This window comes from Rattus norvegicus, chromosome 2, assembly GCF_021556685.1.
Source record: "Rattus norvegicus strain SHRSP/BbbUtx chromosome 2, alternate assembly SHRSP_T2T, whole genome shotgun sequence".
NCBI classification, from domain to species: Eukaryota; Metazoa; Chordata; class Mammalia; order Rodentia; family Muridae; genus Rattus; species Rattus norvegicus.
This window is the reverse complement of record NC_141535.1, coordinates 240,016,438-240,038,018: the sequence shown is the minus strand read 5'-3', so window position 1 is coordinate 240,038,018 and position 21,581 is coordinate 240,016,438. Positions and strand designations below refer to the sequence as shown.

Here is a 21,581-nt window from a genome sequence, read left to right as displayed (position 1 = left end):
TTAAGGTGTACTCAGTAAGAAAGGGGTACAGATATTTTAGTGCAATGCCCATTTTCCATGATTGCCCACCATTTATTAGTGTCTGTTCCCCATTTATAGTCTATTCTGCCTTCAGACTGAACTATGAAGGGCTTTGGGTAACATTGTTCCCAACCTAAAAACAAGCCCAAGAAACCAGCAGGTAACAATTGCGTCTAGATCTCCTTGAGATTCTGAGGTTGCTTTGCCCTCTAATCATCCCAGCCTGGAGAGAATGCAGAACAATATCTTGAAATACAATGTATAACCTAAATTGAGAAATAAGATCTTATAGCATATGTATATAGAAAACGCATCTACCTAAGTAGGCACTGTGCTGATACAAGACATTTAAAATCTAATTTCGACATGCATCTTAATAATATAAACTATATTGTGTACTGCCTCTGTAAGGAATGTCCTTATAACAAAACATGCCTTGTGATTCCAAGGAAATACACTTTGAATTCTAACTCTTCTGAGTTAAAAACCGCTATCCTATAATATTATTAAATAGGTCTACCTTCATTCTAATCTCTAAAGAAGAATAAGAGGCTACGAGAAATAAAACTTCCTCCTTAATGCCTTCCTATAGAATGTCTTGCCTACAGGCACTGGACTTCTTATATCTATGCGAAAAGTGCCAGTTAGTAATGAGCAGGGGGAAACCATTAGTATGCCTGAAATGGTTTAATGAAGCCTTGGATCATGACACGTCAGGAGCTGTTCTTATCATTTGGACAGCTCCATCTGCATCATTAATAATTAATTCAGTTCAGTGAGAGTTCAGCTCACACACTCACTTAGAAGTCTTCTTCAGAGAACACCTCTCTGGCTGCTCGTCCGGGGGAAACCAGTTTCTGCTTGGCTAACAGCAGGGATCTGGAGACAAGCGTGCCGTCTTCGGTCTTGCGTTCGCCAGGTAGCAAAGGCTCCAGGGAGGACAAAGAGGGTTGGAACACGTGCGGTTCAGCCAGGTTATTTCCGAGCGCTGCGCCTAGTCTTCTGTCTTATCATATCCATGTCAGCCCTGCAAGCTATCAGATGAATGTAAGCAGATGAGCCCAGGCCGACGTGATCCAACAGAGCACGTTGGTGGCCGTGAAACAAACTGTGCTTTCCTCTAATCCCTGGGAACTTCCCCTCTGTAAAATCTCCCTTGTATGGTCGTGCTAGCCATGGAGATAATGCTTGACTCTTTAGCACTGTTAAATGAACAAACATGTGATTTCAGTAATGATAATTTATGCCATTATGAATTGGGCATTGTTAGCCATTGAAACGTTGCCCCGGTTTAGTTGATTGGTTTATTATCTATTTCTATTCCACTTATCTACTCTCTCTGTCTATTTGCTGAGTGGAGCTTTTTTCTCTTCTGCTGCCCTCTTTGGGTTTGGACTCACCCATAGGCACACACAAGCCCACAGTGTAGCGTTAATGTAGACTTAATTCCTATTGATTCCTGAATGAATTGCTTTTCGCTCCCCAGCTATCACCCCCATCCGTTCAGGCTGCTGGGTTGATATGTATACCTAACATAGTTCAAGTAACATAAATTTACTGATTTATGTGAATAACTGGGTTGTTTACACAAAGCTTTGCCCGTATCCGCAGCCTAGCACTTTTATTCCTCCACTGATAGACACTGCTTTAAGCCATCCTCAAAGATTACATTGAAACTCGGTTAATACAAAGTAGTATTTGTGTGGGAGGGGAGGACAGCAACAAAAAAGAGAGGGTGGGGAAGAGGATGTCCTAATCAGACAGGACAAAGGACAGGAGCAGGGACTGTCTGCCTTCCAGTGAGAAATAGGGACGTGTCTGATTGTTGTCATTTGTTTGGTTTTTTTTTTTCCAAGCGCATAGAGGAGAATAAAAGTAAAATAGGAAAAGGAAAAAAGTTAAAAGTCAATTTTATTTACTTATTTTATCCATTTAACTTACTTTCTTACTTTAAAAAAAAGACGGGGCTGGGGATTTAGCTCAGTGGTAGAGCGCTTACCTAGGAAGCGCAAGGCCCTGGGTTCGGTCCCCAGCTCCGAAAAAAAAAAAGAACCAAAAAAAAAAAAAAAAAGAAAAAAAAAAGACAAAGCTGAAAATCCTAGCATGGACTAGGAAGTCATTCATGTCTTTGAGAAGCGCTCAGAAGAAGCTCAAGTGCGTAGACAACACCAAACACCGTCTGCTTCCTCCTGTGTGACTTTCTGAACCCTGCTCTTCTGTGTCTGGGCCTGGGCACCCCAGGTCCATTGTAAGAGGGTCAGGCAGAAGCAGAGGAGAGGGTGGTGGTGGAGGTGTATTAAAATATGCTAATGGGAAAAGTCTTAATCCTTGGGTGGGGTTGCTGCCCCCTGAAAAATCGTAACAACAATATTTACTCTGTGACACGTTTAGCATTAAAGTATTCAAACGTTGGCTCAGCAGGGTGTGAGAAGTCATTGTCCTTTACCCTGTACTCTCTTCCATTCCAAGAGGATTCCCTCTGTGTGTTCAATATCTATGCCATAAACATTTCTTCCATTTCTCAGTACACTGCAAATAATACGTCAGTGAAATTTTATTATTTAAAAAATAATTAATAAACTCTTAAATGGACTTTTTTTTGCCATCTTGGCGCCTTAAGAGTTTGCCTTGTGAGCCTTCTTTTATAATTAATTTTTTTTAGAAATAATGGCATTTGTCCTACTAAACATAGCCTTGCTCCGTTATTTCTGCGTTTTCAAAGTCACTTTTCTTCAGAGGCTAAGGTCTTGTGTGTGAGTTAACTGAAAGTTCTATGACAGAATGCATTAGCTTTTTCCCATCTCTTTACATTGGAAGTTCTGTCGACACGTGCAAAACAATTTGAATATTAAAACCCACTGAGCATTTTATTATTTTTCTGTCATTTTTTTGCATCCTATTTTTTCCGTCGTAAGTTTTGGTGGAATATATTGTCTATTTATCATTAAAGTCATCATTATCATTTCAGTCTTCTTAAAACACTTAATCTTAAAAGTTAAGATAGGTATAGTGTTTGCACGTGGGAGGCCAAGTTCTTGGCCAGCCGGAACCTCATACAGAGACCGAGACCGTGTATCAAAACCAACCGGCCAAACACACACGCCCTCTATACTCAGAGCATTCAAAGATAAAGAGGGTTAAAAGATTTCATCTCCTTCTGTAAAGAAGGTCCTTGCATTTGTTTGTTTACCTTGATGCTGAGTGCTTCGTATTTAGTATACTTAAATACAGAGTGTCTGTCCCCAGCTGGCACCCTAACTATTACACAGACATCCAGACGAGATTCACAGCAGCAGAACCTGGGCTTGCTATAGCGCTCTGCCTTTCAGTCATCCTTTAATGTGACTAGTTAAGCCTACTGCTGCTTAAGTAGAAAATTAATGGCACTGTTGATTTTTTCCCCCTTTTAAAATGTGTTATAAATCCTTCTTATCAACGACCCTTTAAAAAGTCCTCAGTGTTTACTCCATTGCTAATTTCTCGGAGGCAGTGTCCGTCTTAGGTGTCCACAGCAGGATAAACACGTCCTTGTATAGCACAGGCCGGTCAATAAAATGCTTGTTGGGTGAAGAGTACTATGCAGTCCATTTCTGAGAATAGAAGCACGTCTGTTAACCAGCTGGAAGAACCTTGTAAAAATAAAGCAAGAACCGTCCCTATGATTTGATCTTTCTGTCCGATAACTCTTTTAAGAAGCTTAATACTCTTAAGGGCAAAACAGTTGTCCGTTGTAAATGGCATGGAAAGGTAGACCCTCTGCCAGCCTGTGTAGGTCACGCCCATTTTACTCCTGAAAGGGGGCCATTCTACGTCTACGAGGAATAATAAAGTGCACCAGGCAAAAAAAATGACGCACGGCCTTGTTCCCAAACTCATCAGTGGGGACAGCTGGAGATTTTTAATGAATTGAGCTATATAATGCTTCCTGGTTTTAAAATCGGAAGTAATAATGAATTCGCATGAGGTCATGTGCTCTTTCAGCATCGTGAACCCTCGAGCAGGGGTGTGATGGTGACATAGTTACGATTAGGAACTCTCACCCAGAAACAGTCCATCTCCTCACACACTGTGTGCTTCCTGAGTCTTCCTTGGGTCCAGTAGGTCTTGCTGAGTTCTCAAAGAACCAAGAACAGATAGAATTAAGAATGAAGGAATGAAGTGTCACAGGCATGGCACGGGGGTAGTCAAGCTTGACTCTGGTTTTAGAATCTAAATAGAAGAGGGTTCTCCACTCTCAGCCCGGGACTGGGAGCTGCTGTGTTTTACCAGCCATTACCTCTCCTCAGTCAAACCTGTAGGGAATCCAGGCCTTCTGTTCAATTCCTTCTCTCAGGGTTTGCATTTGATTGGCCCTAAAAGTGTTCGTTCGGTGGAACACTTAGTAGGACTTACTTTGCTAGAAGTAACTAAGTTTCACGCGTTGAAAAACGTGGAAGGTGGATGGCTTGCAGAATTAGTAGGTAGTATGCAGACAGTAAAAACTGTACCTTCTTATTAATATTAACTCTTTCACGTACTGTGTTTAATTGTTTCCTCCTGGTTACCTTAGTGTAGATCATGCAAGTGTCATGTTGTGTTTTGTTCGTCAACATCAGGAGATTGGCCATCAGCCAGGTCTCCTAGAACTCGCCAACCCCACCGCTGCAGGTGCTTGGCGCAAATGTACTGAGAATTCTCTTCAGGGTCTCTGTGAGGTAGCGTTTAGGCCTTGGTCTACATTTAGCTAAAGAAACTAATCTAGGGTTTGGGTTTTTTTTTAATTAGTTTAATCATTACCACGTGATACTGGCTTAACGAGCTTGCAGTTCCATGTCAAGCGATCTGTTAGATCAGTCGTAACAGCCAGGGCATGTTTCTCGCAGTCTGAATCCGTCACTGTCCACATAAATGAGACTGACGCACTGTGTACGGTGCCCATATGCTTCGGGGACTGGACTGGGTGAACTCATTAACCATATTTGCAAAATGTATCCATCTCCCTGTCCACAGTGATCTAACCCATGTTTCTTTATGCGTTAAAACAGCTAAATATTATTTTCCTGGTGATCACGCTGTGCAAAATGGTGAAACATTCAAACACTTTGAAACCAGATTCTAGCAGGTTGGAAAACATTAAGTAAGTATTTTGTATTTGAACTGTTATACTTGACGAGCTCAGTAAAAAGATATTCTCCACAGGGAACACAGGCATTTCTGCCTTCTGGCAACTGTAGAAGGGATTCTGAATGAAATCTCACTGATCAAGGTTCATTTTTCCCTGTGACCACATTACGGGCATTGGTCCAGAAGTAGATAATTTCTGACTTGATCTAGAGCGGAGAAATTGTTTCTGTGGCTTCGTGGAAATTTTATGTCACTGTAGTGATTTTATTTGAATTTAAAATGCGATTCCAAGCGATGGTCCTGTTTGCATGGCTGATATGATTATATTAAGTTTGTTTTGTTAAATGACTTTTCGATTTAAGAATTCTGAGCAGTTTCTCCTCCTAATCCTGTTTTCCTAAGAGAATTTACTCTATTACTATTGTTATCTTGAAGATTATCTGTTGTTTTCATGCTAATTAAACAGTGTTTACTTTATCTCAGTGTTGAATAAAATCTGCAATATTCTATTTGAGAAAATGCTATCTAATTAACCCAAAATTGATAGCTGTTGATTCATTAAATCAGCTATGGAAGGAAGCATTTTCAGACTGATTTTTAAAATGTGACTCTCCATGTGGGATTCAAGGAAATATTAACGTTGGATATGCCAAGATTGTGAAAATAATCTATCTTTAATGTTTTTAAAAAAATGGCAGACCTATAGTAGGGGTAACTCTTTTTGAATTAGATGTGTTAAATAGGCTAGTGCCAGCCTCATTGCATGCTGCATGGTAAGAGAGAGAGCTAATCGTTAGCGTCTCTCTCTTTTCTTCCCCTCCTCTTTCTGTCTTCTCACCTACACCAGTAATTACCGTGTTTGTGATGGATACTATAATACGGACTTACCTGGGTAAGGCAGAACCCTGCAATAACAAACTTCTTATGGCATGATTTATAATTTTTATTTATTTATTTTTTTTTTTTTGCAAATCTGTCAGTATCATGAATTGCTCTTAATTTTCGTAGTTACTTTGGAGTGTCTTAATTCGCTGTAGTGTCCTTAAACGATAATGTGCCTTTATTTCTTTTGATTGCTTGCCTCTGCATTTTGACTCCCTTGATTTTGAGTAATTTATAAAATATATAAATGATTTCTTATTACTTTCTATTTTAATTCTGTCTAATAATTTTGTTTCTCTTTTCTGCTTATAATGCTTTCTAGCTATGAAGATAATAAGCCATTTATCAAGTAAGATCATTAGTTAGACGTGGAATGCAATAACGTTAAGCCCTTCTCATTCCGCCCCGTTCTCTGCAATTCCTTCTCGCCTTAAGCTGCTCATGACGAACTCTCTTGCCAGAATATTTTATTTCCAAGTTTTTATTTTGAAGTGTGTGGTTTTCTTTTTGTTTCTGTTTTGGTTTTTTTTTTTTTTCCCTTAAATCTCATTTCAGCTAGGTCTTTTCATACTCTCATTGTAACTTCTAGGCTCACGTCCGACCAGCTTGTTAGAGTCTGAAGTTTAGGCTCTCTGTGATTATCTGCCATTTAACCTTTCTGTGGGTGTGTCACGTTACCGAGTATCATATGAGTACACCACAGGGAGAAAAATATAGGAGTAAACTAATTAAGGACTCCTTATTTTCTTCCACTAAAATTCACACGGAAGGCAGTAAAGCCACGGGGGATATTTTACACCTTGCATTTTAATATAGTTTTGATACCTGTTCATTCTGGAGCGAGGAAAAAGGCCATCCCCGCTGTTGCTGTGCTTCCTGGAAGCTGCCGTACTAAATGCTCTCTTTCTTAATCACTGGAAGGTTAAAGCCAAAAGCTGTTGAATTTGGGTTGACATAGAGCAAGCCAACCTCTACCACTGAGTCGTTACTAAATAAGAGATAAGTGTGGCTCCCTCACTGAGCCTGTTTAAAAAGAAACCAATCCGCTTTCTCTCTGCAGGTCTTGGGTGCTCGGTGCGTTCGCCCTGCTGTGTCTCCTGGGCCTAACCTGGTCCTTTGGGTTGCTTTTTGTTAACGAGGAGACCGTTGTCATGGCTTATCTCTTCACCGCCTTTAATGCTTTCCAGGGACTGTTTATTTTCATCTTCCACTGTGCTCTTCAAAAGAAAGTAAGTGAGGGGCATCTCTGGGCAGAGGCTCAGTGTGCTTGGCCTTTGACTTGAAAGTGGGTCTATAGAGGATTTCTGCTGAAGGCTGGCTCGTTCTTAAACAGAATCATGCACCAGTTGTCCACGCAGAGTTGCATAGCAACAGTCAAATTTGAATCTCTGTTTAGAACTACAGCAAACTAGTCACTTATGCTAAGAGTCCTTCTCTGGTGGAAGGGTTTGAGAAATACCGGTGCAGAGGTGAAAGCTTTTACACACACACACACACACACACACACACACACACACACACACACCACCATGCAAGGTTAAATTCAGTCTTAGCTCACTGATAAGAATGCAGTGATCCAAAATGAAAACAAGTGCAAGGACAAATAGCATTAATTTTTAAAGATCCAGACATGCAAAAGTTTAATACCAACGTTACCTTTTGAGAGATTTCTTTTGAAAGATCTAAAAACCACTGTTGTCTAATGCTTCACCTCTGATTATTTTGTCCTGACTTCACACATATGAAGTAGAGTCAGCAAAAACATGATTTTGAAAATGGAAGTCGAGGTTGAAAACCTTGAATCTGTAGCTAGCACCAAGGAAACACTTAGCTGCCCTTCAAGTGTAGAATGTCGGTGCCTCTCACCAGAGTGGCCCTTCCCCGCCCGCATGTCTGATGTAGTCTTTTGATTCTGTTATTACTAGTTGGTCACTAAATTGAACAGAGAAAGAGAACTGTGAGAGTGAAAACTATTACATTTTCAGCCCTGACAAGATGATAGTGTTGTTACTTCCATTGGTTTTGAATAAGCTGTAATTTTGAGATAATGATGGTGGACCGTGAAATACTGACAGATAATGTACAGTCACAGCAATATAGGCATTAGGCAAAACCAACACTGGAGGGTGTTATTTGGATAAAATACCATTTTGATTGCCATTGTCTTGGTTATACAGCCTTTCAGAGCTACTAATAGCTGTTACGTGTGCAGAAAATTTTCCTAAGGGATCCTGGGTTTTAATAGCAGTGTACTCTAAAATCTTAAACACTGTCCAGTGACATCCTCTGTAGCCACTGTCTTCCTATGCAAAGGCACACTGTGTAAGTGAGTATCCTCCATAGAGTGTACTGTCACAGGTTGGTCATTGCCCAAAGGTCGTGTCATGGAAAGCTTAACCTTAGCCGCAGAAGCTTCCTCATATCTCTGTGTGGTCCTTGAGCTCACCGTATTTTATTTTAATTACATGTATCACGTGTCCCGCCCTTCTATAGCTTGTATAATTCTACATGTGTCTCTGTGTGTCGCCATGATAGATTCTTAGGGATGTGACATAAAAATAGTCAAGTTGGGGGAAAAAATAACATAAAATGAGAGCTTTGTTTTTATGCTTGAATGAGGACAGGAGGGCCCTGGGAATGTCTTGAAAACGTGATGCTGTTCATGTTTGCCCTGATGTGTGTCACTTTGAGAACTGAGAAGGTGATAGTGCAGTTGTGCCAAGGCTTAGAGACTCATCTGGTGGCCTTAATTTTGGAAGGAGTGTCAGTCTGGACCTTTGTAGGGAAGTAGACAGATTAGACATGAGGAGTTCTGTCATCTAGAAAGTTTTTTCGTTTTGACTTCAATTTTTCCTTGTCTACCCTAATTTCAAAATCTAACTTTAATGTACAAAAACCACGTTAATCCACCAGTGTAGCGATACCCCACCCAGCAGCCCCTTTCCCCACGGCTCCCCATTTTTATTCGGCTCTCTGTCCATGAGAGAGAGGCCCATCTCAGTGGCTTGGGTTTTGCAGACTGATGGAAGGTTAAGCTAAACTTCCTTTTAGGCTAGTCGGTGTTTGTGTCTAACCGGCCACCGCAGCGCTAGGGAGCAAAGCACGTGACCAACAGGTTGCTATGGATGGAAGCCGCACCCTAGTGTGCTTTGCGCTAGTGGAGCGCAGTAGGCTCCACCGATGCCAAAGGTAGACATAGTAGAAAACCAGGGAAGCATCCTTCCTATTGGCAAACGTGTGAACGTTGTTCTTCCCGGGTTTGTTCTAGTGTCAACGGTGCCTTGTCTGTGCATGCTAGAAGTTCATGCGTTGACGCCTGAGGAAGGCTAAGCTCATAAAACCTCCATGATGGCCTTCCAGATTGGTTATGTACAGACAAGCATTGAAGATGCTAAATCTTTTGTATCGTTATTTTGCAAAAATAATTGTCATTAACTATTCAGATAGAACAAACCTTTATCCAGAATTCGAGTAGTAAGGAGGAAACTGCAAGGCATCTCCAAATGGAGTCTTAAAGCTACCACCAGCCTGTCTCCAGGACGGACAGAGCTTCCCTTAGCCACTCACCTTTCAGCACCTTGCACTGAACCCAAGTCGGGTTCAACCTACCTTCGCCCTGGCAGTTTGGTCTTTCTCAGTTGTGCTCATTGCTCATTTAGTTAGAGAGAGTGGTGCGCTCACATCACTCCCCTGTCTTGTGCTTGTTCGATCCAGGTACGGAAAGAGTATGCCAAGTGCTTCAGACACTGGTACTGCTGTGGCGGCCTCCCGACCGAGAGCCCGCACAGCTCTGTAAAGGCGTCCACCTCCCGCACCAGTGCTCGCTACTCCTCTGGTACACAGGTAACCAAGATCTTGACAGCGTCTTTAATTAACCTTAATTATAGAAAGCCCGCAGAGACATGCTCTGTTTAGACACACTAATCGTTTCCTCCTTGTCCTCGTGGAGGTGGTAAGCACTCCCCCTCCCCCACTCCTTTTAGGATTTTGGTTTCGGTCTCCTCCTAAATGTGTAGTCTAGGTGTTGAGGTACGGGCATCCTTTTTGAGGACCTCACTTGATCCACATTCCCAGGTCGCCTAGGGACAGTTTTTTAGTAGACACAACACATTCATTTAGTAATTCTCCACTTTAAACAAGGCTGTAAAATAACACGTAAGAAAGGAAGGTGAAAGTGGTGATACAGGCCTGTGATCCCGGCCCTAGGGAGGCGGAAACAGAAGATTCACCATCATCCTTGGCTACAAAGTGAGTTGAGGCCAAATTGGCCTCCATAAAGCCCATCTCAATAAGTAAACAGACAGAGACACACAGGGTGTTTAGAGATTACACAGCCTACAGTAGAGAACAGGGCAGTACTGCTGTCCTCATTTTGGGACCAACAACAAAACACATTCTTAAAAGGCCCAAACTCCAGGTCTATACGAATGATTCTGGGTGGATCAAGGCGCTGTGGGTGAGGGAAGCGAAGGTAACGTGCTTGTCTTACCGTTTCATGTTAACAGAGCCGTATAAGAAGGATGTGGAATGACACCGTGAGGAAGCAGTCTGAATCGTCTTTTATCTCAGGTGACATCAATAGCACTTCTACCCTTAATCAAGGTCAGTTATGGGGGAATCGAGGGGACAGCGTGAAGGTTGTGCTTGTGCGAGCTTAGACTAACTCTAGCGGAGACACTCTTCTTACCTGTGGGTTTAGATCACCAGTTATTAAACTTTGGGGGTCACCTTGTAACATCAGTCATCAAAGTATGTATAGATTTATATTATTTCTATAAGGTAGCGGGGAGAAAGTCATCATTTAAAGCTCCACATTGACAGACCATGGCTGGAAAAATTAGTTATTGAAAACGGACCTTGTTACAGCACAAAATGTTTCTGTGATCAGTGCACACACCTGTCTTTCTAAGGCATCTATGTAAGTGTAGGTGCTACTAGAAGTAAAGTCACTATTACTTATGTAAAATGGTGGCAGCTCCCATTGAAATTTTACATAGTTTTGGCAGAGATCCTTTATTTTATATTTCTAAAGCCAATATTAAGTGGTACAACATTTGTAGTAAGTTAAAATGCATGGGAGTATATAAATCGAGTTCCCCCATAGAGTTCTGTGTATTGAGTTTAACCAACTTAGATTTGTAACAGAAACCATCTTAGTTCCTAAACGATAAAGGTCAGAAATGTAGGAGCCTAGCAAGATTAGGACAGAAATATGGAAACCACGGGTTCTTCCAAATAGAGTTTAGGACATTTCAGTCAAGTATGGAGAATTCACATTGTTTTTTAAGTTTTGATTTAGTGATCTGTGACATAGCCAACTGCCATGACTAGGTTCAGCTGTGTGTGGAAAGAGTATCTGTATGACGTCCATACCAGCCCGATTTTAACCTCATTTTAGTCAAATTACGTTAGTGGTGCAAAGGTGTCCGACTTAGCAGTTACAGTGAGGAGTGACGTCTCCATTGCACCTTTGTCCAGTGTCACCCTAATTATGTTGACATGATTGTCACATAGGAAAGTTTTAGATTCACTTCTGAAACCTGCCAAATGAGAGTACAGAAGAAACATTCTTGTCCTGGTCTAATGATTCTTGTGCCCCCCCCCCACCTCCGTCCACCCCCATCAGCATGTGTGCTTTTGCTTTTAATAAGTGCAGCCTTTTGCAGTTTGCCGTCCTTCTTACGTGTCTGTGGAAGCTGCTCTCCCCACTGCTTGTGTGCAAGTCAGTATTAACACAGATGTTTTCATGAGGGACGGTCCTACACCTGTAAGTCTGAAAGTCTGAGATTCCCTCCGCTGGGCCTCGGTGGTTAGGGCTTTAATATTAAGCGGCAGCATCATGAAGCATGATGTTGGTCTCCATGCATTTAATTGCCATTTTTGTTTAACAGTGATTTTGTATAAATTAGTAAATGTCATTCTCAGCAGGTGTTTACTTGGGAGACTTAGAAAGCACCTGCGGATTGCCGGAATTTAACTTCCCTCTCCCCTCTCTCCTCCAAATTAGTCGTTCAAATAGAGTCAGGAAAATTCCAGCAGACAGACTCCCCCCGACCCCCAGGTCAGCCCTGCCCACTGCCCAATGAATGAACTAAAAAAACTGCAACTGTAACCTTGGAACAAGCACTGATGGACTCTCTTTTTCTGTTTCTTTGCTTTAGGAATGACTGGCAATTACCTACTAACAAACCCTCTTCTTCGACCCCACGGCACTAACAACCCCTATAACACATTGCTCGCTGAAACAGTTGTATGTAATGCCCCTTCAGCGCCCGTGTTTAACTCACCAGGTGTGCTTACGCTTACAAATAAAACTATCTTTCTGTGCTGCTAAACAGAGCTCTGAGCCTATTTCTAAAGTGACCCACTGCTATATCTCTTAGCACTCTTGCACCTTTACTCTCATATTGAAGTGAGGTACCCCATGTCAGGCTTGTAAAACTGCACTATATTATAGTGGGACCCCAGTCGTGGTAGGTTTGCAGTAACTGTCCATGTTTTTGACACAGGTGGCATAAATCTTAATATATTATTACAGGACTGACATCACATGGTCCGAGAGCCCATCTTCAAGATTTATATCATTTAGAGGTATCCTATCTATATAATATATTGTTCAGTTGACTCTAAACCTTGCTGACACAATTTTGCTTCTGGAATGAGCTAGCTAAAGATAAGAGAGCTACACCCGGCATCATGGATAGAATAAAGCTATAGTATGGTGCAGCTTTATGGAGGAGGGTTCTTGCTTTGTAAGGAACTTTGGGGGTACAGGAACTATTACGTCAGTCTGTACCCATGGCTTTTAATAGGGGGAGGGGGAGTAAACCTGTCCTGTTTACTATATTTATTAGCTTATTAAAAAAACCTATTTAAGAGTAATTTTTTCAGATCTGGGTAAATCTTAACCTATGGCTAAACCTAGCTTATAATACTTGTGACAACTGCAATGAAATTAAACAGAGAATTTTGTTTCCGGTTTGTCTGTTGTTTTTGTTCTCCTTGCGATTCCTTGTTAACGTAACTGCAGCTTCTCTTTCCATTTTCTTGTCCTCTTACTTTCCTCACGCTGTCCTCTAGCAACCTACAGAGAGACAAGTATGGGAGTCAAACTTAACTTTGCCTATCAAATGTAAATTTTTTCAGCATGATTTTTAACGGGCACAATTAAAATGTACCTAGCAGTCATGAAGTAGACTCAGCGGGCAAGTGGTTCACAATTTTGCAACAAAAATGTTACGGGCAAGTGGTTCTCAATTTGCAACAGTAACAACAACAACAACAATGTTACCAAATTCCAAGGGTGCATCTCTGTGTAGTGGCTTTCATGAGTCCTAGAGGTCTGTAGCAGATGCTGTCCTCACTGAAGTCTGTGTAATGCTGAAATAATTTGCTCTCGAAAGCCTTGAAGTACTGTCAGTCAAAACGCTTAATAATTGACTTACCATTTCTGCATTCCCACAGTAATCTTGCTACAGGCTATGCAAAGTCTTCAAGTGAATTGCCTGAACGTGGGCAGAAAGAGATGCCTTTTCAAAACCAGAGAGGTCTTAAATCTGCAGTATATCATAGAAAACACCTTTTGAATTCTACCCAGCCACTTGTTATTTTGGAAGCAAGGAGAGAAAGAAAAGAAAGCAAAAACATTTGACCCTCCTAGCAAGGGTGAACAAATGCGGGCATCTTAGCCATGCGACGACCTAAGAGTGCCCAGCGTGTTCTAACAGTAACCTTACACAAGAGTGTGGCACAGACGCACTTATTTGAGGGACGCTAATCAAGTAACCTAAGGAAGCCTTTATAGATAACAATCGCAGCGCCATTTTCATAGCCCATGGGGCGTGCTGCAAACGGAATGGATAGCTTTCCCGAATGTAGAGATTGAGTCTGCATAACACAGTGATTGATAGGAGAGCCCTCGCTCTCTCTGTTCCCATGGGGCTAATGCTGGCTTGTCCATCAGTTATTATTGGTCATGAAGTTCGTCCCACGCAGAGACATATTTTTTGAAGGACGTTGAGTTTTCTAAGATATCTGCAGCTTTAAGAGTGGAGTGTGAGCACTGAGAGACAGTGCCCCTCCTCCTCTTGCAAGAATGAGTTTTCCTGACCCTCTCCAAGCCTTGCATACAATGCAGCAGCCTCACAGTGGCCGTCTCATTCCTTAGCCTCATGCCACTCTTTGTTGATTTGTTTATTTTTTTATTTGTTTTTTTATTATAATTTTCTTTTCAGACCTCTCTGTAGACAGATGATTTTCCCTCCCCTTTAGGACTTTGAGGTTGAAGAACCCAATTTCCCATCGTGTAGACCATTTAATTTTCTCTCACTTTTCCCCATTTGCTTGGAAATCACCGTGCTGTCTTAGTTTACATGTCTCTGTGTCTGTCGAAAATACAACTCCGATTCAAATACTGCATGTTCCCATCTGTTTCCTTTCCTCCTGAATTTTTCTTCATATCTCAAGCACTCGTACCCAATCTCTCATTCTCTTAGAAATAATAATAATAATAAAATATATATGTATTAGCCGAGGCTGACACCTTCTCCCATTCCATAGTTAATATCGCTTCTTGGTTTACTTTCTGTGACCCATACTTAGGAACCCTCCAACATTTCTGCATTTGCCCTCCATGCCCACGGTGTCTTTGGGCCAGTCTCGCACAGCAGTCTCTGCTGGATCATTTGGTACCGTCACTGTGACTGATGCAGTCTGCAGGGCTGCGGGCCAGCTTCGGCCTTGAGAAACCTAAGGCCGTTGCTATTAAACATCCCACCAAGTAGCAAACACGACTCAAAAGAACAAGAAGTCCTCAATGAAAAGTTAAGGCTGCTTTTGCTGGAAATCTAATTTGTTGAACCCTTGCTCTGACTAAGTTGCTGAAGCTTAGGAATTCTTCTTCATGTTTCAATAAATCATTTTACTTTCTTTTATATATCAGCTACTCTTAGGCCACATAGGCTGAGCAGACAGACATAATGTGAGTTGTCCAGACTGAGTCACCCCACCTGCTGTCTGTCGTGTTGTTGGATGGTGCTTGTGGACCCTGGTCCTGTCAGTATGAAAGATGCCTGACTCTGTTCCACATGAATTCCTTGTATCTGTCCATTTTTTTTCTCCCATTCCCCCCCTTTTTTGTGTTAAACTTCATCTCCAGAAAAAGGAAATGTTAGAACGTTGTTTAAAAGTTGCTTGCCAGTTCTGTGGGCCTCTGTTGTACATTGCCTTTTTGGTTCTGTTTTGTGGCTTGTTCCTTTTTAATTTAGTGTTGTTTAGGACAAATTCTGTTGATTTTTTATTTTATGAGCCATGGTCTTGTACTTTTAAAACGTAAACGTCACTAACGAATCGCTTTGCATTAACTATGCAAGGGCATGGAGCGAAGTCTTGTTTGTAAATGTGTCAAAATTGGACCAAAACCTGATCGATGAACTACTGTGTCCCCCAAATTGATAAAGTAATATATTCTGTATGCCATTTTCCCTCCCTGGAAAACAGTACTGTTTTTATAACACTTCTTCCTGTTATCTAAGGGTTGCCACTGTTTACCGTTGGGGATGCAGGAAAGACTGGCACTGTTGGAGTGTTAGGTGTCAAATTCAACTTTGTCCTGAACGACATTAAAACATTTTGTATAGGAAAAGTGAAGTTTCTCAAGGAAGGCGCAGAGGCAGTAACGGTAACTCCGCCCTTTTCTGTTGCAGGACATTCACTGAACAATACCCGGGACACCAGCGCCATGGATACTCTACCGCTAAATGGTAACTTCAACAACAGCTACTCCCTGCGCAAGGCCGACTACCACGACGGCGTGCAGGTTGTGGACTGTGGACTAAGTCTGAACGACACCGCGTTTGAGAAAATGATCATTTCAGAGTTAGTGCACAACAACCTCCGGGGTAGCAACAAAACCCACAACTTGGAGCTCAAGCTCCCGGTTAAACCCGTGATTGGCGGCAGCAGCAGCGAAGATGACGCGATCGTGGCCGACGCCTCATCTTTGATGCACGGTGATAACCCAGGGCTGGAATTCCGCCACAAAGAGCTGGAGGCACCGCTCATCCCTCAGCGGACTCACTCGCTTCTGTACCAACCCCAGAAAAAAGTGAAACCCGAGGCAACCGACAGCTACGTCTCCCAGCTGACGGCCGAGGCCGACGAGCACCTCCAGTCCCCCAACAGAGACTCTCTGTACACGAGCATGCCCAACCTAAGAGACTCTCCCTACCCGGAGAGCAGCCCGGACATGGCAGAGGACCTGTCTCCCTCCAGGAGGAGCGAGAACGAGGACATTTACTACAAAAGTATGCCCAATCTTGGGGCTGGCCGCCAGCTCCAGATGTGCTACCAGATCAGCAGAGGCAATAGCGATGGCTACATCATCCCCATTAACAAAGAAGGGTGCATCCCAGAGGGGGACGTCAGGGAAGGACAGATGCAGCTGGTAACAAGTCTTTAATAGTACAGCTAAGGAATTCCTAGGGCCACATGCAAGTATTAACTGCTAAAGACTGTGCCAGCCGGCCCTGCAGCTCTCCCCAACTCGGCCAGTAGAACCGGCTCTGCTGGCCGGCGGTTCTCCACTGTAGGAAAAAAAAATGGACTGAACCTCACGGTTCTGTGAATTTTTATAAAACATGCAAAAACTTTGTATATACACAGAGTATACTAAATTGAATTATTTGTTACAAAGAAAAAAGAAATGCCAACCAGGTATTTTACGTTTCTGCTGCTGTGTAGAGAGATTGTAAAACAAACAGGAGACCCTCCCAGCCATGATCCCGCGGCAGTTGGTGAACTGAGTCTGTAAATAGAACCCTACCGTTTTGGGTTTTTTTTGTTTGTTTGTTTGTTTTTGTTTTTGTTTTGTAGGCCTGCATTGTATTATATACAAGACGTAGGCTTTAAGATCCTGTGGGACAAATTGACTGTATCTTACTTTTCCTGACAAGACTTGGAAAAGCAGGAGAGAGATTCTGCACCCGTTTGCACTTCCCTGCAAACCTTTTACATTAAGGCAGCCACCGAAACCATGTTTAACCAGTAGCAATCAAGCCACAGGCCTTATCTCATGTTTCCTCAACTGTACAATGAACTGTTCTCATGAAGAAAAAAAAAGTTAATGGCTAAAGAAAATTATATTTTGTTCTATTGCTAGGGTAAAAATAAATACATTTGTGTCCAACTGAGATATCATTAAAATAATTTTAAAAAGAGTTTGGAGAAAATATCGTGTCAAGCTCTTGGTTGCACAAAATAGGCGATGTCTCTTCTCCCACCCACCATGGTGAGTTTCTGCCCCTCTTTGTTGGTTCCCACTGTAGACGGTGTCTGCTCTGACCGCTTAGCCCCCTTTCTTACACTTAAATTTCTTATTGCCAAAAGAGTGTGTTTTATGGGGAGAAAACTCTTTGAAGTCCTGCCATGCCTTGCACAAATGTGGGGAAATCTGGAGGTCTTGAGTCAACCCTCTGTTTATTCTGGAACAGAGGGCGAAGGGGTCACTGGGCACTTCTCACAAACTTTCTAGTGAACAAAAGGTGCCTATTCTTTTATAAAAAAATAAAATAAAATAAAACAAAATAAAACAGAAATATTACTCTTCCATATTCCTTCTGCCTATATTTAGTAATTAATTTATTTTATGGTAAAGTTCTAATGACGTGTAAATTGTTTCCGCAAAGCTCTGCTCCTCTTTCAAGCCCTTTGTGTAAAGCTGTTAATAACAAGCCTATCACTAATATCCAGTGTAAAGTTTAACACGGTTTGACAGTAAATAAATGTGAATTTTTTCAAGTAGTGATGTGCACTTCTATGTATGTTAAGCAGTAGACTCGACCAAGGCCGTCCTTTCCAATCCCATCTCCCCTCAGACTGTAACCATAGTTATGTAAAAGAATGCAAGCAAATAGGCCTGCTTTGCCCTGTGCGGTGAGAAGAATAGATCTGTATCCTAATTATCTCCCACACAGACACAAAGTCTGTAAAATGAGTGGTAGACGGGACTAAAATATTGTAAAAAAATAAATGAAAGGATTATAATTGTAACACTAAATTTGGACAGACAAATACACCTGATTTTTTTTGTCCCCTTCAACAGATTTCTAAGTATTGTGCAAAGGGTCGATTCCTGAAGCACATGCTCCCGGTTTATGAACCGTTAAAAATAGGCTGCTCAGAATGGCAGGGTCTGTGATGACGGCTAGCTCTTACTCTAGGTGCAAAATTTACAATTAACTTTTCACCATGAACAGATCTTTCCATTTAGTAACGTAACCGTCTCTACCAACGTCGACCCAAGCTTGGTCTCAGATGCTTCTCGGTGAGACATCGCTTTACATGGATACAGCGGGATATGCCTATGGAATTTAGAAGGCTATTTTTCACCTAGAAATAGTTATTTGTTTATGTGTGTGTGTGTGTTTTGTCTGTATGTGCATCTGTCTGTACCTCACACATGCCCACTACACGGAAAGGCCAGAAAAGAGCCCCGAAACTGTAGTTCCAGACGGCTATGAGCTGCCATGTGGGTGCTGGGACTGGAACCTATGTCCTCTGTAAGAGCATCTGAACTGCGGAGCCATTTCCCCGGCACCAAGAGAAATAATCCCCTTGTATTCACATAGCCCCTGGAGGGCCCAGTAGACCCTAGAAATGTTCGAAGAGAAGCAGTAAGATCACATGTCATCTAAAGGGCAGCTGACTCCGTCAGAACCTCACTGTCCAGGTTTTGACATCTTCTGAGAAAGAGTCCAGGCGGTCGATTGGCTAAAATGCCCAGAGTTTATGAAACTGTTTGCTGGGAGAGGGTGTTGCAAAAGCAGGCACTGGCATTTCTGCCTTGTGGGTTTTTTTTTTCCAGAGTCTTAAACTCCACACCAATTCTTGTATATAAACTAGACCTGCTTTCACCATGAATTAAAAAAAAAAATGCTGTAAGGAAAGGAAAAGGTCATGTGTGCACCACTCAATTATTCTCATTTGTTTCTCCCCCATGTCCGTTCTCAGAACTCCGAAATGGTGAGAACAAGTACTTGATTTCTAAGTGGTTAGTGGTCTGTTCAGAAAAACCATTTTTCACTAGTCTTGACCCCAAACAACACAATTTGGAAATCCACTCATCTTTGCTGCCAAAATTTTCTTAAAACAAACTGAGAGGGATATGCATGTGTTGCTTTCAATCCCCTCTGGGATTCCTCCTAGAGCAAGGTAACTTTTCAAGTTTAGAACTACGTATACAGTGGCTAGATGTGCGTGGGAGTGCGTGTGTACTCGTGCACGTGCACACGCATGTGTCTGTGCATACATGAGTGCGTCCAGGCGCTCTTCCCTGTTGTATGGATGAACTTGTCTCTGTGGGTGGGCACATGTGTCTGTCAGAAGTTTACTTTAGGGTGTCGTAGTCGTCCTTAATTACTTGCACGTTTTGAGAAAGAGTCTCCCTGAACTTGGAACTCACTGCTTTAGAGAGAAAGGCTAGCCAGAGAGTGCGGGACCTTCCGGTGGCTCCCTGCAGCACCAGGGTTATAAGCACAGGCTACCCCGTGCTGGGATCCGAACTGAGGTCCTCAGGCCTGTGAGGCCATCGCTTTTCCCACTGAGCCATAGCTCCAGACCCAAACTTTTTAAAAGCAATTTTTTTTAACTGCTGATGACTTTTTGATTTGTCTACTTGATTTGAGTCTGCCCAAGTTGTCCTGGATACACAGTTCTTACATCCCTGGTTGTCTTGGTGAGCTTGTACTGTTCTTTTACCATCGCTCTCCGGGAGTCACTCCTCTTTGGTCATAAGAAGAATGCTGTCACCTGTTCAGCTTAGATGTGCTCGATACCGGTTCATCTACAGAGTCTCCTTTTCTAGTAAAAGAAAAGTCTCAAGTTCTCTCTGTGAAAGTGTAGTTCATACAGCCCTATGCTCATGTTCGCCTTGGATGCTTTTATAGTCCGTTATATAGAAACTGCTACAAGTTGTGTAAATACCCTGCCGGGTCCATTCATGTTCATCAGAGGTGGGATGGTAGCCAATAAAACAGTGCTTACTTGAGTGTAAGCCATCACTGCAACCCCCCCAGCCCCTCCCCACCAAAAAATAGAACCAGGACAAATTCCTTGCCTCCACTTAAAGAAGCAAATTTCATGTGCCTTTTTTCTGTAAGCAGACGAAAGATGTTTCATGTATTTAGATGAATAGAGGAGGGGGTGATACATGTTTCTCTCAATTCAAGCTTGAAATTCAGGCTTAAAACTGAACTTTGCTTCCATGGGGTGGGATGGGTCCAAAGATTTGAACTATAAAATTTTTACCCATTATAATTTTTCGTAAAAAAGAAAGTAGGAACAACTTGAAAGGATTGCCTCCCAGAAGGTTACTGGAAGGAAGCCAGCTTGTCTTATTTCTTGACCTTGACGTTTTCTCTAAGGATGGTCCTCCCCACCACATATTTCACTAAGAAAACAGTTCCAGATCACCTCCTTTCTGTCAAATGACTGCATTAAATCTCAAGCTTCAGTAGGAAACGTTACTGACAAGTGGGGGAAAGTGAGGTTGCTTCACAGTGTAATAAAATTAAGATGTTTCAGGTAAGAGTGTCTTCCAGGTGCTCCCTGCCCATGGCTTTGAGACCTCAAAGAGCACACACAGACCAGAGCATGAGGGTTAGAGTTCGGATGACTGGGACTGGATTTGAGGTAAATCCTGACCATTTTCACTACGTTCAGAGTGGGGATTTCTGCTGGGTCAGATTGAGTCTCCAAAGGGCCACACACAAGGATAGCTGAGACCACCACCAAGCTGGAAAATGTGGACGTCTTGAGGGTAGAGCCTCTTCAAGCATCATGTGCCTTGCCCACACTATTTGTGCGTCCTTAAGAGGTATTTAGTACTAGTGGGGACTGTCAGGAACCCAAAGTTCATCTCAAGGTAATGTGGCCACTAACCTGAGCTGGAAAGTCCAGAGAAGCAACTTCCTGTCAAAATCAATCAGACAGAACATGAACAATAGCTCTGACATCCCCAGGTAAGGAGAAAGAGAAAGAGAGAGAGAGAGAGAGAGAGAGAGAGAGAGAGAGAGAGAGAGAGAGAGTGTTTCAGTAGACCTCACCACCTCACTGGCATCCCCCTCCCTCCCCTGAAGGCATTCCTGTTCTCAGAAGTCTTGACAGGCAGGTTCGGTTTTAAAAGCCTATAGTTTCTGGAAGTTTTTCTGAACAGGTTGTGAGATGTCATTATGTGTATGGATCCTAGTGTACAAACGATGAGAGTTTGAAGTGACAACTGATCCCTAGGAAATCCAGTGCAGGCAAGCTCACTTACTCTTCAGCTGCTATAGGTCACACACACACACACACACACACACACACACACACACACACACACACTCACACACACACTCACACTCACACTCACATACACATGTATGCACACACACAAGCTCATGCACACACACACTCACACACACGCACACACACATACACATGTATGCACACACACACGCACACGCATATGCACATCTTTCTATGTTGTGCTATCGAAGCTGAAAGCCTTGTGGAAATATTTCAAAGGCATAGTAATCCTT

General features: G+C 42.4%; 1 protein-coding gene across 57 annotated transcripts in view; it reads left to right on the top strand.

The window, feature by feature from the left end:
• Positions 1-17,805, top strand: part of Adgrl2 (adhesion G protein-coupled receptor L2) — a 618,928-nt gene extending 601,123 nt beyond the window's left edge. For 9 of the 57 annotated variants that reach the window (NM_001302209.1, XM_087615404.1, XM_087615415.1 and 6 more), the window contains 6 exon segments: positions 5,046-5,137; positions 7,067-7,235; positions 9,721-9,849; positions 10,512-10,608; positions 12,168-12,296; positions 15,711-17,805. In NM_001302209.1, the coding sequence (NP_001289138.1) occupies positions 5,046-5,137; positions 7,067-7,235; positions 9,721-9,849; positions 10,512-10,608; positions 12,168-12,296; positions 15,711-16,465 (1,371 nt within the window). In that variant the 3' untranslated portion in view covers positions 16,466-17,805. 57 annotated transcript variants of the gene reach the window in all.
• The last annotated feature ends 3,776 nt before the right edge of the window (positions 17,806-21,581 follow it).